At 39.3% G+C, this 18350-nt stretch overlaps 1 protein-coding gene across 2 annotated transcripts in view; it reads left to right on the top strand.

Annotated features, from left to right (window-relative positions):
- dnaaf9 (dynein axonemal assembly factor 9) overlaps positions 1–18350 on the top strand; it is a 31435-nt gene that overhangs the window by 2482 nt on the left and 10603 nt on the right. For both annotated transcript variants that reach the window (XM_016254613.1, XM_016254612.1), the window contains exons 2-21: positions 4985–5064; positions 5190–5315; positions 9204–9328; positions 11836–11932; positions 12019–12125; positions 12301–12378; positions 12475–12576; positions 12947–13002; positions 13104–13239; positions 13361–13442; positions 13529–13565; positions 13642–13726; positions 14623–14699; positions 15051–15095; positions 15201–15246; positions 15326–15434; positions 16251–16321; positions 16482–16532; positions 16655–16745; positions 16828–16931. In XM_016254613.1, coding sequence (XP_016110099.1) covers positions 4985–5064; positions 5190–5315; positions 9204–9328; positions 11836–11932; positions 12019–12125; positions 12301–12378; positions 12475–12576; positions 12947–13002; positions 13104–13239; positions 13361–13442; positions 13529–13565; positions 13642–13726; positions 14623–14699; positions 15051–15095; positions 15201–15246; positions 15326–15434; positions 16251–16321; positions 16482–16532; positions 16655–16745; positions 16828–16931 — 1705 coding nt within the window. The remainder of the gene's footprint in view (positions 1–4984; positions 5065–5189; positions 5316–9203; positions 9329–11835; positions 11933–12018; positions 12126–12300; positions 12379–12474; positions 12577–12946; positions 13003–13103; positions 13240–13360; positions 13443–13528; positions 13566–13641; positions 13727–14622; positions 14700–15050; positions 15096–15200; positions 15247–15325; positions 15435–16250; positions 16322–16481; positions 16533–16654; positions 16746–16827; positions 16932–18350) is intronic.

The raw sequence follows: 18350 nt of genomic DNA, 5'->3' as shown, positions 1-18350 counted from the left end.
GCTGGGAAACTAACCTGGTCTAAAGCAGGTTAACTATCAGACTAAGCTGAGTTTCTCTAACACTGACCAATAGGAACGCTATTATTTGACTTTTTTTTTTTTTTAAAGTTTCTAGCCAAGCAGAAAGGCTCTCTCTGGTTTTATGACAGCTGTACCTTTGCAGAACAGATGGCAGAACATTACAATCTCTACAATAGCTCTTTAAAGCATTAAAATAGCTAAATTAAATGTTAAAATCACTGAATTAAAATGAAAATAAATAATAAAGAAAATGACTTCTAAACTGCTATAAGAGACACACATTAACTAATTTGAGCTTAGTAATTAGTAGCCTACTGTACTAGCTTACATTTGATTTACCCATTACAATAGACCCTTTACAGTTACTGCTATCATAAAAATACACTTATATGAAGGTTTAAAATTCTACAAAATGCACATTTAATGTCCAACAACAAATATTTTAGCAAAATGTATATTTTACTCAGAATTATTGCGCTCCTATTCAATTGTGTCTGTTTAGCGTGCATGCGCGCAGCAGTGCTCGTTCACTCGCGTAAGCCTCGTCCACTCCTGACAGCAAAATGGATATGTTTGCATGACTTTCTAACATTTACAGATGAAAAATATACCTGTGACATGTCAGTCAGAGGAAAACACAACTTCTCAAATGCAATAAACAGCACGAATGTATTCGCTGTTTGCCATGGTGGATCGATTTGATCAATGATCGACATCAGGGCTCTATGCTTACTTTTCTTTTTAGGAGCACTTGTAGGGCTGGACGATATGGCCAAAATTGATATCACAATATATTTCTTAATTTCGGTCGATACGATATAATTATAAATGCCTTTATCATCACTTTTGATCAATTTTAAGCATCCTTGCTAAATAAAAGTATTAATTTCTATAATTTCTTTCCCAAAAAAACAATAAAAATTATACTGAATTGTATAGTGTATAATGTTACAAAAGCTTTTTATTTCAGATAAATGCTGATCTTTCTATTCATCAAAGAATCCTGAAAAAAAGATGTACTCAACTGTTTTAAATATTGATAATCAGCAAATCAGCATATTAGGATGATTTCTGAAGGATCATGTGACACTGAAGAACCAGTAATGGCTGTAATCAAAGCAGCTCCGCTCATGAACGCTTCTTTATCAGATAAAATGAAAATGCCATTGAAACTTTTTTTCATAACGTGCCGTGTTATGATTTTGAAACGTGCAGTGCTCATGTTTAAGTCAAACGGCACAAATAATCAATGTATGGGAAACACTGGTAATGTATATCGAAATATCGGAAATGTGTTTAAAAATCATATCACCATTATTGAAAAAGATTATATCGCGATACATATTGATATTGAATTATTGTCCAGCCCTAAGCACTTGTGAAAAAAATGTAAGAGCTTCAGGAATGAAGCAAGTGACTGTCTTTATGAATGGGTAATCATGAATCACTGACTCACTAGATTCGTTTCAAAACCCCCGTTCATTCATAAACGAAACACCGCTGTGTTTGAATGGAGATGCGCTGTGTCTTTGTTTTAAACTATTTTCGACGACGAAATAGAGCAAAATAAGACAATAGTGTTATAGTCAGACAATGTAAGTCACTTAATATTAACTTCTTGTTTATTGAATTGTATTGTATTAAATCAGTATCACATTTACAAACTCCCTTAAAAATCATTAAAAGATGTCACTCATCTTAGTTCATCGCGATCTCACATGTATAATCAACGAAGCTCTCTACACTGTATGATGAATCTCTTATTTACACACTGTCAACACTTTGCTTATTAAAAAGGATTCGTGAGATATGTCTGTGATACATTACTCAATGCTGCAAAAACACGTAGAAACCTTTGAAGCTCCCCTGAGCGCAATCACAAATATGATGATAATCGGGTCAGTTGCACTGGTGCTCCTAAAAGATTTTCATAGTCGCACGCAGTAGTTTTCAGTCGCAAATGCCCAAAGGGCTGCTTAAGAATAAGCGTGCACAAATTAGTGAGATTATGTGAACTTAATTTGTCGTTTATGGAACCGCTTGAAATAACCTGATTTGTTAGGTTATTTCAAGTCAGGTTTTGGACTTTAATCCCAGTTTTTTTCTCGAGTCTCCGTGGTGTTGTGATTCGTCATATTCACGCAGCAGCAGTGATGAGAGAACGCGCTTGACAAACAAATACATAGATCACAGATTATTGGTCACTTTCTAAATAATAAAAGTATAGCGCATCCACTAGTAATTATATATATAAATAAATCGTTTTTTACCAATGCAAACATGTTAGAAACGCTGCATCGCGATACAAATGCCAACTTGTAACCGATACACACTTTTTAAACCGATGCATCGCATCGTTAACTTTTTATGCCGATGCACCGAGCGAATCGGGGAATCTTCCCATCCCTAATGAATGGTCATCATTAGTGCTGGGCGGTATACCGGTTCATACCGAATACCGGTGTTTATTTTTTTATGATATTAATTTTTAAAATACCGCAATACCGGTGTATGTCGCTTAAACAACGTTTGGAACGCGACACTGTTTGAAAGGGGTGTTGCACTGTGGTGAGGGAACAGCTGTATGTGTTACTAAGCGTGAAAGTTCCGAAACTGAAGCTGTAGAACTAATAGAACGTGATAACACAGAAGAACTCATCCACAATATCAGCCGCAAATATCCACCGCCCTGCCATCAGCTCCCGCGTCTCACACACACGAGCGCGACTTTAGCACTAGATTTAGCAACTTTCAGACAGCTTTTAGCAGCTTTTTTCCATAGAATATTCATACTGACAAACCTTGCGACTTTTTTGGATAAACCTTAGCTATGGTTCAGTTGGAAGATTTCGCCAGTGCTGTCCCGCGAACGTGAGGTCTGACTTTCCCGGAGAAGTGTCGCCTCTCTCGGCGTCTGTTCTGTGTAGTGAGCGGCAGAGAAGCAGCGCATTCAGTTGGCCGCACCGCAGCCGACTCTTCAATAAATGAGTACAAAACAGCGTTTCCTAGCACCTGTCGCTTACTGATTGTTTGGAATTATAAATATGAACGTAGTTCGTCTGTTAATATCACATGCACTTTTTTTTTTTTAGTTTGTTACTCAGACGCAGGCAGTGCAGTGCGCTGCATGAGACAAAAATAATATAGCCAAAACAACCACATAGCCGCTCTTTAGTGTAGATGCATGTTGATTTTATCAGACAATGCCGCGATTTATAAATGAGAGTGACTCCTGGATAACATGTATTAAAAGCGGTCATGTTTAGTCACTATTTAGTGTGGTATTTTTTGACAATATTCACTCATCATGACAGTAAAATAGGGCATTCTAAGTCAATATACTGCAGTATTTCCTCTCTCAATCAGTAGAAAATATGGTTAACACCCGGTCATGCAGGAAAAAAAAATACCGTCATGTACCGTAAAACCGGTATAATTTTTAAAAATACCGTGATATAAATTTTTGGTCACACCGCCCAGCACTAGTCATCATGATATGATATCACACTCAGCAGCATCTTTTTAACATAACTCAATATATAATACATCCAAAACGTAAAAATATGTAATCAATGCAATCCTGCAGATTTAAAGTTTGTGTTCTTGTAATTCAGCTAATGCCGAGTTCACACTGCACGATTTTAGCCCGATTTTTCACTCGCCGACAGGTTTTGCGAAATCGCCGACAAATGCCCGAAATCGGAGGCAGATCGGTGCTCGTTCACGCGAGTGACAATCACACAGTGTGAATTATCAAAGACGCGATCTGTGGGAATTGCCGATGCATCATTTATGTCAGCAGGTTGAAGCGACCCCAATAACTGATATTCAGGCCCTGGAATGTGAATTGTACCAGGAGAACCCCGCCAAAAAAATATGTATTTTACCCCCCGAATGCGATTTTTACTGGGAGACCCCTCAAAAGCAATTGGGCTATTTTCAGGCTAGTTTTGAGTAGTAATTGGGTGGGTTTTGTAGCGAAAACCTGGCAACCCTGCACCAGACAGAGCTGTCGGCGATTCTTCCTATTGTGAAGTCATGCAATGTGAAACCCCTTGTCGCCGATCCATCGTGCAATGTGAACACAGCAGCAACTGAATGCTACCCCAGATAGTTACGCAGTGTGAAAACAACGGCGATCCGAAGAGTTTGAAAATCGTGCAGTGTGAACTCGTCATAAGAGATCACATTGCTCTTCTATTGGCCACATATCTTCACATGATTTGCAGTTCAGTTTATTTAAAACGGACACCACATTACTAACCCAAAATCAGTTTAAACTCTCATGAGAACTCTTCATGAGTTCACCAGATCAACACCCTCCAGCGACAAACCATCAGAATTATGAAACGTTTGGAAACCAAGGTTCAAAGCAGTATGAAGTATCAAGTATCGAAGTCTCAATTTCTGAATACACAAGTTTGATACATGCTTGAATTACTGATTTGAAATAAAACATTCATAAATGTTTAGAATCTTCATGAATCAATGTTTCAAAAGCACCCATCACTAGTTAGGACACAAGCAAGAACCAGTGGCATTTGGCGTCCTTGATTTTTTTTATCTTTACATCAGTGCAGATGACTGATTGATTGATTATCAGTAACAACTTAAATTTCAATCTTTGCCTCACAGATATATCACAGGACTTCAGAACACTTGGAATATTGTGAATGAGTCACATAAACTACTTATGTTGCTTTTATGGTATTTTTATGTTGTCTTGGTGCTTGACGTCCCCTGGTGACTATTAAGTGTCATTGCATGGAAAAAAAAGCTGCGTACAGGGTTGGACAGACATGATGGTGAATAAATTATGACAGAATTTTCATTTTTGTGAACTGTTTCTCTGCATGAGTCCTTTAAGGAGTCCTTCCTTCCTATTTTGTGTAATGCAGGATTGTATTGTTTTGTTATTTCCTGAACCATGTTTAGTGAATTTAACGCAATGCTGTTCTTGCAGCTGCTCCCGCTTACGGCAGGTCCAGGCTCTGCTAAGGGATGATGTTAATACAGCTCCAGATGGCATCCTTTGCTCCCTGGGTGAGTGAATTAAATAATATCACCTGTGTTCTTTCACTCATATGATCTTTACTCCAAAGAGACAGGCGGAAATGACTTGCTCCAATGAGCCACCTGTAAGTAATATGCTGTATTTGATTTTTCAGGTATCGACAGCCGCTACAATGAAGGCTGCAGCGAGCTGGCCAGCTACCTTTTCTGTGGCTTGTATAAACACAGTCATTTTGACATGGAGCAGATCCCAGATGACTTTCCAGAGGAAGTGCTGGATGGTACGACAATAACATATCATTCATATTCGCTAATAGGGTTAAAAAGCTGTTTTATTGCAGTCAGACATTCTTGGCTGGAATGAGCATCTTTGTTGTACATATACAGTGGGTATAGAAAAGAATCACTCCCCTTAAAAATATTCAAATTGTGTTGCTTTTCAGCCTGAAATGAAGATGGACACAGTTTTTGTTTTATCCAGCTGTATTTACTCATTGCAATTTATAACATCCAAGTGAAAGATATAACACCAACATGTCAGAAAAAAAAACAGAATAACTGAGTTGGAAAAAGGATCACCCCCTTGTGTCAGTATTTTGTTGAATCACCTTTAGCTTTAATTACAGCCTTTAGTCTGGTGTCTCTGTCTCTACTAACTTTGCACATCTAGACTTTGCAATATGTGCCCATTCTTCTTTGCAGAACTGCTCAAGTTCAGTTAAATTTGATGGTGACTGTTTGTAGACTGCAGTCTTCAAATCATTCCTCAGATTTTCAGTGGGGTTTAAGTCTGAGCTCTGACTAGGCCATGCAAGGACATTCACCTTTTTCTCCTTCAGCCACTGTGTGGTCAGTTTTGCTGTGTGCTTTGGGTCGTTGTCATTAGGGCTGACAGATTAATTGCATTTGTGATTATATCACGATATGAAAAAACTAAATTTTTCAATTGTAGAGGCTGCAATTACACTCGGTCACGTGACACGCGAGAGTAAAGAGGTGTGTTCGACTTGAAGATCGATCGGTTGTTAGGGGTGCTCCAATCAGGATTTTTGAGGCCGATCACAGAAAGCAATATCTGCCGATACCGATCACCAATACCAATCTTTTTAAAGCCTTCTTTTTATCATTTATAGTGATACTCCAATCAGGATTTTTAGACATTTATTCAGGGCCTGAATTTCATTTTTGAAAATGGGGGAATTACCCTCTTAGGTGACTCTTGTGAGAGGGGAAGCAGCTTTCACACAGGAGTCCGCTACTGATCTGTGGCTGTTTACCACAAACTCAACATTTATCCATTATTTTGATTTCAAATCCAAACATTGTCACTGAAAAGCTTTTCACAAACATGTTTAAACACAATAAATATAAGCAACACATTATTCAATGCTTTTTACTTTTGCATTTACTTCTAGATTTATATATTAAGTTGCTCAAGCAAGTGGCAAAACATTTAAACTACTTTTCTTACGTTATCACAAACTTACCATTGACAGAAATAGTCAGCTCTACTGCCTTTTCTTTTGCATTTATATCTTTATTACAAGCCTCCACAAGTGCCATCTATTTTTGCCTTGTTTATATAAAAGTGCTCTTTCCCTTTAAACCTAGCCAAAAAGCCATATGTGTTGCCTGTGAAACACAGTAGACTTTAATAATATGCATTTATGGTGTAATTAAATTTTTGTGTCAATCCATGTTCATATTTAGTGAAAACAATGCGCTGTTACTTTAATTCTTTGCTTGCAGCACAGCAACCATAGACTCTCGAAACGATCTCTGCACTGCTGCAGACGCACCACTCCTGGAATGCACTGCCGGACCGCAACCGTGTGCAGTGTGCACGCTTTATTAATCTGTTAACATGAGCGCAGAAAAAATACGCTCCACATACTCACTCCAAACAGAGTAATGTGAACCTGGCATTATGTGTGTGCGCGTGAGTGCATGGTCTCCAGGAGAGCGCACCAGCGCTGAATGGTTAATCACTGGCAAGAATTAAAAAGTAATGCAATTTATAAACTTTAGTGATGATGTGACACTGCCTCGATTGTGCAAGTGACAATTCCTGTGTCAACGGTGCAGCGTGCAGCTCGCTTATACACAGACGCGATGTATGGTGATTTGAAGCCATTTGCGCATTTTGAGAGAGAAAGAGCGCGCGCGCGCGGTCATTCACTCAAGCTGTTTGTGAAATTACATCTCACATAAGGTTTTCAAATTACTTTATAAGTTATTTAATGAAGAAATATGAAGGTGAGTACCTCACCTTCAGCATTATAATTATTTCACCCACGCCAGACAGAGACTGAGCCGCTGCATGTCATGCCAAACCTCTGGCGGCAGCGTCATCAGCTTGAGATCGGTCTTTTTAGAGACCGCCGATCAAATATCCCAACGTGATTATTGGCCGATAGTGATCGGTAGCCGATTAATCGGAGCATCCCTAATCGGTGTATGACATCAAAGTACGGCAAGAGATAGCATAAGGTGACATCTGTGCTCTCTTATAGCTCTCGCAGTACTTTGATGACACACACCCATCGGTCTAAGCAGCGCTGCTTTAAAGTCGAGCACAGGCCATCAGCAGAAAAAGAAAGGAAATAAAACAGTAAACAGCCAAAGGACGTAACTTAGAATGGGAGATGGATCGGTTTGTGAAAGCAAAGAGAAAAGCCATCAATGAAGTCGCACAGACCCAGGCAGGTGCTGGTCATTCAAAAGCTAAATGCAGAAAATATGATGAGGCATATCTTTCTCTCGGCTTCACTCACCGCGTCTAAACCAGACGCTATAGTTGTCGCGTCGTGCCGCAACAGCTCTACACTGGATGCGATAAAGCAACCGTTACAAATCATTTTAACTTGTCAGTACATCATAAATAGAATGAGGCATCAGTTTAATGTCGGGTTTAAGATGAGGCATATCTTTCTCTCGGCTTCACTCACCGCGTCTAAACCGGACGCTATAGTTGTCGCGTCGTGCCGCAACAGCTCTACACTGGATGCGATAAAGCAACCGTTACAAATCATTTTAACTTGTCAGTACATCATAAATAGAATGAGGCATCAGTTTAATGTCGGGTTTAAAAAAAAAATTTGATACATTTTACAAAATCGTTCAGCCCTAGTTGTTATGTTGGAAGGTAAACCTTCTTCCCATTGATAACTTTCTGACTGAGGGCAGCAGATTTTCCTCAGGAATTTGATGGTATTTTGCCCCATCCATTTTTCCTTCTATCCTGACAAGTGCTCCAGTCGCTGCTGCAGAGAAACACCCCCGGAACAGGATATGACCATCTCCATGCTTTACTGGAGGAATGCTTATTTGGATGCTGAGCTGTATTGGATTTCCACCAGACATTTCGTTTGGTGCGGAGGCCAAGTAATTAAGTTCTGTCAGGACCACTATCGTCAGAATGATAGATACTTAGCATAAAGATCCATTTTTCCTTCTATCCTGACAAGTGCTCCAGTCGCTGCTGCAGAGAAACACCCCCGGAACAGGATATGACCATCTCCATGCTTTACTGGAGGAATGCTTATTTGGATGCTGAGCTGTATTGGATTTCCACCAGACATTTCGTTTGGTGCGGAGGCCAAATAATTAAGTTTTAGTCTCATCTGCCTCAGAATCATCAAGGTGCATTTTGGCAAAGTTCAGTCGTGACTGCATGTGGCCTTTCTTGAGGAGTGGCTTTTTTCTTGCAACCCTCCCATACAAGCCACATTTCTGGAGAATTTGCGATATTGTTGTCACATGCACACGGTGACCACTCTTTGTCATAAATTCCTGCAACCGCTTCAGAGTTGCTGTAGCCTCTTGGTAGCCTCCCTGACCAGTTGCCTCCTGCATCTTTCATATGGCTTTGTGTGCCATTGAGAAGGTGATCAGCTACACCTGATTGGGTTTACAAGTCATTTTTAGGAGGGGGGAGAGCCTTTTTCCAACTCAGTGATTCTGTTTTTTTTTTTTTCTGACTTGTTGGTGTTATATCTTTCACTTGGATGTTATAAGTTGCACTGAGTAAATACAGCTGGATAAAATTAAAACTGTGTCCGTCTTCATTTCAGGCAAAAAAATGTGATCATTTTAAAGGGGGGGGTGATTCTTTTCTATACCCACTGTATTTTACTTGGTACTCTGATTGTATATTTGCTTATTCCTAGATGTGATCATCCTTATTAAGGCAGAGAGTGTGCATCTGTACTGCAACCCAGTGAATTGTGGGTACCTGCTTCCCTATGTTTCTCACTGGAGGAATCTGCAGCTCCATTGTCTGACTGAGACAGAAGTAATGATCTTCAGCACTGCTTTTCATGATCTCCACACCTCTACTTGGGATGCAGCAGTATTAAAATTCAGGCTGATACAATAGGCTGATTTTCATGTGATGGCAGATATTAAAATTTAATACGGTTTTGACTATATATAATATAAACAAATTTTGTCTGTATGTCCAATAATATAATAAAATATAAATATTATAATATAAAATAAAAACCATTTAAAAATATTATAAAATAATAAAGTATAAATATATTCATCTTGCTAGAGATTAGAGTTATCAGTGTGATCAAATTATTAGTCTTCTTACATGTTAACTTTAAGTGAGCGTTAAGCCCGGCTCACACTGTGCGATTTTGGCCACGATTTGGTCGTCTTGAGACAAATTTTGAAAATCCTAAAAGATTCCTATAATCCTAGGCTAAAATCTGTAGTCTTTGATCGTTAGTTTGACATGTTCACCGACAGCCGATTAATGGCCGTTGCGATCAAATTTTACCTCCGACGAACTTCTGGCAGTGTCAGAAGATTTGGCGCACAGTAGAGGTCTACACGGGTCCAAAAATTCATACCCGAACCTGAAGAGACCCTGTAAATGTGCTACACTGAACCGACCCGGACCCGTCTATTATTTTGAAAGTTGGACCCGGGCCCGTGCAGAACCGATAAGTGTCAAAAATGTACTACCCGGAACCGACGCGGACCGTCAATTATTTGAAAGATGGACCCGAACCCGGCCGGGAAGACAAAGACCCGACTGGACCCTATCGGCACATATTCCACAGCAAATTGCTATTAACAAGTCGATAAACAAGTTGTGAAAATTAAACGTTTTGTCTTAAATAATGTAAGAAGCCTTCTCCCTTGTATCTGACTGATGCACACAATCCTATTTGCCAAGAAATTTCCATCCGTGTTATTCCTCTTGCCAATTGAAATGCGTAATCCACTCATTATTCCAGTTTCAAAAGTCCACTTGCTGTCACGGTGACGTATGACAAATGCGACTTTGCAGTTTTGCATTTTTTTGTATCTCGAGTCAACTTGCATAATAATTTAGACTATTTGCCCATTTGGATTATAATAACGATTGCTCGTCCAGTGCCATGGCTGCTGACATTAGCTTTACTTATTTTCTATCATCTCTGTGCTCTCTGAGCCGAGTCTGAGCAAAAATGTTAGATATAACAAGACAGTTCATTCATAATATTGAATAAAATAAAATAATTAAAAAAATCAATAATAACTCACATCACTCATGAAGGTATCCATTATCACCGTGCGTGTGCATTAACTCCACCCACCCTGCTTCTGATGACGTCGCTCGTGTTTTTTTTTTTTCCACCTTATTTCAAATTACAGACTCACACTTTTCTCATCCTAATTTTTCAAGTTGAAAGTTACAAAACAACACACGCACAGCGCTGACTGACTCTGATAACAGCCGGGTGTTCTCCGGGTGAACGTCACTGTTCGTAAAGTTTATTTTTATTATATAAAAGAAGCGGTCATAGTTAAAGGGTTTCTTTTAACGGCACAAACCAGCACAAATCGAGCACAAACGAACGCCACCGGTTTGGGGAGATTTGAAAGGCATGGGGTGGAGAGTGACGTCACTGCCCAGAATTGTTTTTGTTATTTCTATGAAGGGGAAATACATTTGATGTTCATTTTAACAGCACAAACCGGCACAAATCGAGCACAAACGAATGACACCAGTTTTGTGCGATTTAGACGAACTGGGGTGGAGAGTGACGTCACAGCTCCCGAAAATATTTTGGTTATATCTAAGGAAGGAAAATAGATGCAGTGTTTGTTTTAACAGCACAAACGGGCACAAATCGAGCACAAACGAACTGCGCTGGTTTGGAGCGATTTTGGCAACATGGGGTGGAGAGTGACGTCACACGGTCAAAAAAAATAATGTTTAATATCTTAAACACCAAACCAGCACAAATGTTAGTTTTCGCGGCACAAATCAGCACAAACGTAGCACAAACGAATGGCATAGTTTTGGTGAGTATTTCTTTTTATGGGGTGCCAACTTCACGGAGGTGTACTGCTTACACTATTCTTCTTAAATACGCCGGTATTGCCGCCATTCATATAACTTTAATGATAGCCAACATTACAGCCCCACGTGTAATGCAGCTCGCAGTCACTGAACGTGTATGGGTTGATAAAACTCTGGACAAGTTTTCTTATGTGCACCCGTTTTTAACGCGTCTTGACTGTTGTACAGTCTGACATTAATGACAACTGAGATCCCACAATGTGACATGATCATCATGTTCGTACAGTCTGACAAGTACAATCCTAAAGGACTTTGAAAAAATCGCACAGTGTGAGCCCAGCTTTAGATGATAGCAAAGATAATCGAAATGTTAAAATAGGGAAAATTAGCATAAACAATGAAGTATTCAATATTGGATTATATATATCCAGTATTGGCTGTCACATACTTACATTCATCTGCTTACTATTTTTGTTTTCTCCTCATTTTCTATCTTTCAGTATGAGGATGAAGAGGTTGCGGAGGAATTTAAAATCTCAAGTTTTGTGTCCATGGTTCAAGACTGCCGTTGCCTTGGAATCCCCTACAGTTCACATGGTAAGCATGTGATGCACTGATGAAGGCACTGCAAAAGCATTGTACTTTTAACCATCATGTTTATGGTTGATTCATATTTTCCATAGGCCATGTTCAGAAGTTTGACATGTTCATGTTGGAGAAATGGCCCATCATTCAGGCATTTGCCTTGGAAGGAATTGGGGCTGGAGTGTTTTTCACCATGAAATATAAGGTTTTGTATTTGTACTCTATGACCTTTACTTATACATGACTAATGGGTTATATACGCATTTTATAATAATCATATGTTACATAATATGATTGATACTAGTGTAAGTGCAAATAAACTAGCATACCTGCTGTTATTGTGTCCTTCACCAAAATTGTTTGTTTCTTGCATCTTATAGCTCACAGATGTCAGTCAGAGGCTTTGGCAAGTCTACAGCAGATTGGACCCAGTGTCTCTGCACTGCCTTCTCAATGAGGTAAATCACTTGCATATATTGAAGTTTGATTTTTAGTTAAATGCCTATGCACACATTTATTTCTTATACAAGAGTGGATGTGATATTCTCTCATAGGACCTTCAGCTTTTTGAAAGTCAGTGGAGCTGTCTGTTCTCCAGTATGGAAATCGAGAGTGTACTTTCTATGCAGGAACTGTCAGAAGCCCAAGTTGCAGAGGTGCTGATTGTTATATTATCACTACCATAATTTTGCAACCATTTAAAGTCCAAATTAATTCAAATATGGTTTATTTACATTCAGATGGCATCACCTAGGATCTGAAAAAAAATATTAACTAATAGTTAAATAGCTATTTAGGCATTGTAGTTCTCCATAATTTCTCAATCTCAAATTTACTCCATTCTGGTATGGAACGGCCACTTAAATGGTTCCGATGGATAAAATCAATTCCAAATTAATCAAGTCACCTCCTGTATGTTTTTTTTTCTTTGTTATTGTGGTTTCATGTTGACTTTAACAGTCACTGAAAATAATGTGTTGGATATTATTCCTTGTGTGATTCTGAATCTAATTTTCTGTCTTTCAGCCTTTCAGAACATATTATTCACATGGTCTTATTTCCAGCAACATCACAGACAAGAGGTAATTACATATGATACAGTAGCTCCTATTTCTAAGACATTCTGCAGGAATTATTTCTCTTTGTAAGGCAAGTAATGAATTTTACATTGTTTGTACCCCAGTAAAAGCAGGCAGCCATTTGTGTTGTTTGGGAGCCACTCTACTAAAGAAGATCTGGAGAACTACTGTTTCACCTTCCCTTCTGAAGGCCATCAGGTTCGCAACACTGGCCCTGGTGGGGGTGTTGCCAAACACATGGTGAGAGCTCCACACAGCGGCATGATGACTGAGACTTCAACTTGCATGAAATCCTTGACTTCCTTTATGTATTGTTCTACATAAAACAATTTAATGGGTGTGTTTGTTACCACTCTCACAGCTGCTGCAATGTGTGGCTCCTAAAGGGCCACTAGCCTGTGCTCGAACCTATTTTTTTGGAAGCACACACGTCCCATACTTGGGTTAGAAAACCTCTAGAAAATATTTTAATGAAATCATTTTTAATTTCTCTGCACTCTCTCACAAATTCACTGTTTTAATCTGACAGGAAATGACAACACCCAGCAGAAGTTCACAGATCTCCAGTAAGTACTCCATTTGTGCTTTGTACTGTGTTTTGATGATTGGATTGGTATTAAAGGTATACCTATTGTGTTGCAGGCTGCTTTCACATATCTACTCAGCTGTGGTTCAGTCTGTACTAGCAGGAATCAAATGTTTCTCCATCAGCTCCAGTGCTAGTAAGGTAAGAATTAAACCACATGGGCCCTCTTTAGCAAAACTATGACAAACATTGATGTAGAATTTACATTAAAAGTAAAGCTTATTTACAAATGATGTAATTTTAATTAAAAGGCTACTTAAGATGGGAAAGGCAAATTAAGAGGCAGTCTTTGAATGTGGATAACATTTTTCATTTGAGCAATAGCCTTCCGATAACTATAACTAACTACAGACAACTACAGATTTTAAAATCTCAAAAGGTGTGGACACATTAGCAAAGTTTAATGGACATAAATGGGCTATTGTCCATTGTCACATGTTGCAATACATGAACAGCATAGCAGAACAGTGGAGTCCATACCAGAACTATAACAATAACAAAATATTGCTGGAATCGAGCTGATGAAAGTTAAACATTAAAGGCCTTCTTAGAATACAAAGTAAACGCAAAGTTATCGTCCATTCGCACAAACCCCAATATAGTTATTGTTACTGTGTGGGGGAAGTCGTGGCCTAGTGGTTAGAGAGTCGGACTCATAACCTAAAGGTTGCGGGTTCGGGTCTCGTACCGGCAGGGATTGTAGGTGGGGGGAGTGAATGTACAGTGCCCTCTCCCATCTTCAATACCACGACTGAGGTGCCCTTGAGCAAGGCACCGAACCCCCAACTGCTCCCCGGGTGCCGCAGCAAAAATGGCTGCCCACTGCTCTGTGTGTGTTTTCACTGCTGTGTGTGTGCACTTTGGATGGAATAAATGCAGAGCACTAATACCCATAGTTGGCCACATGTCATGTCACATCACATGACTTATGTTTTTATTCTTGGAGTGAATGAGTCATTATAATGTATCAGTATTTTATGATGCCACCATTACAGGTTTAGAAAGAGTTTTGCTCAGGTTATCATTTTTATTTCAAGGCGAAGGATGTAGCAGAGCAAACGTTTCAGCTGGCCTTGGACAACTTTGGGTTGATTCAGTACAGGGGAGCTCTCAGGTATGCAATGCACACAGAAATGAAAGAAATGGCCCAGAAGATATCTGCAGACCTTTTGACTTTTCTGAGCTGATTTCTATGGAATGGATTTAATAGGAAGGTGAAGGATGATCAAATTATCCAAAACATTTATTAAACACACAAGGGCTAGAGAATGTGTAGAACTGACAGACGTTCCAATTCTGTGGAAGTCTGCATAACTTTCTCTGGGGTTCTGAGCTTGCAGATTCCTTGTGGGCCTTGGCTATTAGACAGTGGTTATTAAAAGTGAAGTTATATTTATGTCTCAGTGTAGGACACATTTTGTACTTGCTTTATGAATTGAGACTCACCTTTGTCTGTTTAATTCAGATCCAAAGCTGTGTTTAGCATACAGGCTGTCAACAATGAGGGAACGTGAGTTTCTATACACAAATACAGCTATTCCCTTCACCTTCACACGTAATACTGCATTATGCATTTTCCACTTTCTGTATTTCATAATAATCTTCCATTACACAGAATCATTCCCCTCAGTGATGAGGACAGTCGCTTTATGGTAAAAACTGTGAGTATAAAACTTTTCCATCCCAGCTGCAGCTTTACATTGTACTGCAAATTGTATTAAATGGCTGACTCCTCCACAGGCATCCATGATGGTGCACGATATCTCAGATCTCCAGTGTGGAGGAATCCTGGGTTCAATAGTTTTCTCTGAGTCCTTTCTAGAGTCCAGCGTTTACATTCAGCAGAGGGGTAAGAATACGTTTTGAGTAATCTGTTGGAGATTAATTAAAGGGGCCATAAGATGCAATTTAAATTTTTCCTTTCTCTTTGGAGTGTTACAAGTTCTTGGTGCATAAAGAAGATCTGTAAAGTTGCAAAGACTAAAGTCTCAAATCCAAAGAGATATTCTTTATAAAAGTTAAGAGTTAGCCACGCCTACCTAAAATGGCTGGTTCTAACATGCCCCCACATATCTACCTCACTATGTGGGAAGATTTGCATAACGCCGCCCAAATGTTCACACAAAGAAAAAAGGCGTAACTTTTATTCTCACTGTAGTATTGTTGCCGCTGCCGCCATGCCGTGGAGACACTGGGTTCTTCGTTGTGAAAGTGAATCTACTTTGTTTGGTCTTCCAAAAGAGGATGATATCCACTTCGTCATGCCTAGAGCTGATCTGTGCTGGTCGCTGAGGGAATACATCAACTTAGTGCTGTGGATCGCCGGATCAGCTTTCACCGTGGACAAAGCCCGGGGTCGTCACATGTGGTTCCGCTCCTTCGTCGAATCCGCCAGGCGCGCTGTTCTCAACCCAGCCGCCTTCGCTCACTCTAGCCCGTCCTCAGCTCACGCTAAGCCCCGGCTTTCGCTCACGAGCATAGCGGAGAAACTATAATGTACAGTATGTGGAAAATAATGTGTTTTTTAAACTTTAAACCGCATAAACACATTTCATTACACGAAATACACAAAATAATGTTCTTTTTAGCAGCATCATATGACCCCTTTATTAAGTTCTGTTAAACACAGGTCATGTGAGATTGTAAGGAACTTCTTCTCCTGCAGATGGTGCTCTTTCCTCTGACAGCTGTTACACTGTGCTCACCTCCTCAGTTCCTCGCCATGTCTGCTGGCTGGTATAGTGGACTCATTGACTCTGCACAATTGTGCAAAAATTTGCATTTCTGGTTAACAACATGATAAATTATGCCAAAGTAATATTTTAACAGTACTATTATGAATTATATTTGTTTATTGAATGCTTAGTTAATTGATTCATTGACTCCTGTCTGATAGGTAGATGAGGCTGATGTCAGAATGTCTGAACAGGCTCAACATCTACTTAAGGTGAAGTTTTACAGTGCAGTGGTTTGTACAAACCATTGAAGCTCATTCCTGATGCTGTACTAACCGCTATATATGTTTTAATACCTGTGTGTGTGTGTGTGTGTGTATATGTGAGAAAACAGGAAGAGGATGGTACGTGTTTGGGCATTCCTCTAACAGCGAGAGACTCTGTCTACATGTTCTCTAACAGCCTGCTGTCTACACCTGAGGAAGGTCAGATTTCATCTTTACTGTAAGGTCACGGTTTCAGGTAGTCTTTGTGCATATAGGCATTAATGTGTTTATTGTCCTGTAGGGAAGCTGGTGTTTTTCTCTGAGGGAATCTTGTTTGTGCATCCTCATCACGGCTCCATTACACTCTCTATGAGTCACATCAGCACTATTAAACTCTATGATGGGGTGAGCAATGCTCTCATTCACAATATATTTGGGGTCAAAATGATTTCTTTAAATCAATAGTTTTATTCAACAAGGATTAGTGCTGGGCAGTATGATCAAAAATTTTATATCACGGTATTTTTCACAAATTTTTTTTTTTCATGCATGACCGGGTGTTAACCATATTTTCTACTGATTGAGAGAGGAAATACTGCAGTATATTGACTTAGAATGCCCTATTTTACTGTCATGATGAGTGAATATTGTCAAAAAATACCACACTAAATAGTGACTAAACACGACCCCTTTTAATACATGTTAACCAGGAGTCACTCTCATTTATAAATCGCAGCATCGTCTGATAAAATCAACATGCATCTACATTAAAGAGCGGCTATGCGGTTGTTTTGGCTATATTACTTTTTTGTCTCATGCAGCGCACTGCCTGCGTCTGAGTGACTAAAAAAAACAACAAACATAAAAGTGCATGTGATATTAACAGACGAACTACGCTCATATTTATAATTCCAAACAATCAGTAAGCGACAGGTGCTAGGAAATGCTGTTTTGTACTCATTTATTGGCTGCGGTGCGGCCAACTGAATGCACTGCTTCTCTGCCGCTCACTGCACAGAACAGACGCCGAGAGAGGTGACACTTCTTCGGGAAAGTCAGACCTCGCGTTCGCGGGACAGCACTGGCGAAATCTTCCAACTGAACCATAGCTAAGGTTTATCCAAAAAAGTCGCTAGGTATGTCAATATGAATATTCTATGGAAAAAATCCGCTAAAAGGGTCTGAAAGTTGCTAAATCTAGTGCTCGTGTGTGTGTGAGACGCGGGAGCTGATGGCGGGGCGGTGGATATTTGTGGCGGTCAATGTGGATATTGTGGATGAGTTCTTCTGTCATCACTTTCTGTTAGTTCTACAGCTTCAGTTTTGGAACTTTCACGCTTAGTAACACATACAGCTGTTAACCTCACCACAGTGCAACGCCCCTTTCAAACAGTGTCGCGTTCCGAACGTTGTTTAAGTGACATATACCGCTATTGCAGTATTTTCAAAATTCATATCATAACAAAAATAAAAACCGGTATACCGCCCAGCACTAACAAGGATGTATTAATTTGATCAAAAGCTTACAGTACATTGTTAAAAAAAGATTTCTGTTTCAAATAAATTTTGTCATCAAACAGAACAACTGTTTTCAATTTTAATAATAATGTTTTGTGAGTACCAAATCAGTAATTTAGAAAGATTTCTGAAGGGTCATGTGACACTCAAGAATTCAGTAAGGGTGCTGAAAATTCAGCTTTGCCATCACATGAATAAATTACATTTTAAAATATATTAAAACGGAATACAATTATTTTAAATTGTAAAAATATTTCACATTTTAATTGTTTTTACTGTATTTTTGATCAAATATATGCAGCCTTG

Source organism: Sinocyclocheilus grahami, unplaced genomic scaffold (assembly GCF_001515645.1).
Source record: "Sinocyclocheilus grahami isolate Dianchi unplaced genomic scaffold, SAMN03320097.WGS_v1.1 scaffold1267.1, whole genome shotgun sequence".
NCBI lineage: Eukaryota > Metazoa > Chordata > Actinopteri > Cypriniformes > Cyprinidae > Sinocyclocheilus > Sinocyclocheilus grahami.
This window is presented reverse-complemented; position numbering and strand designations above follow the sequence as displayed.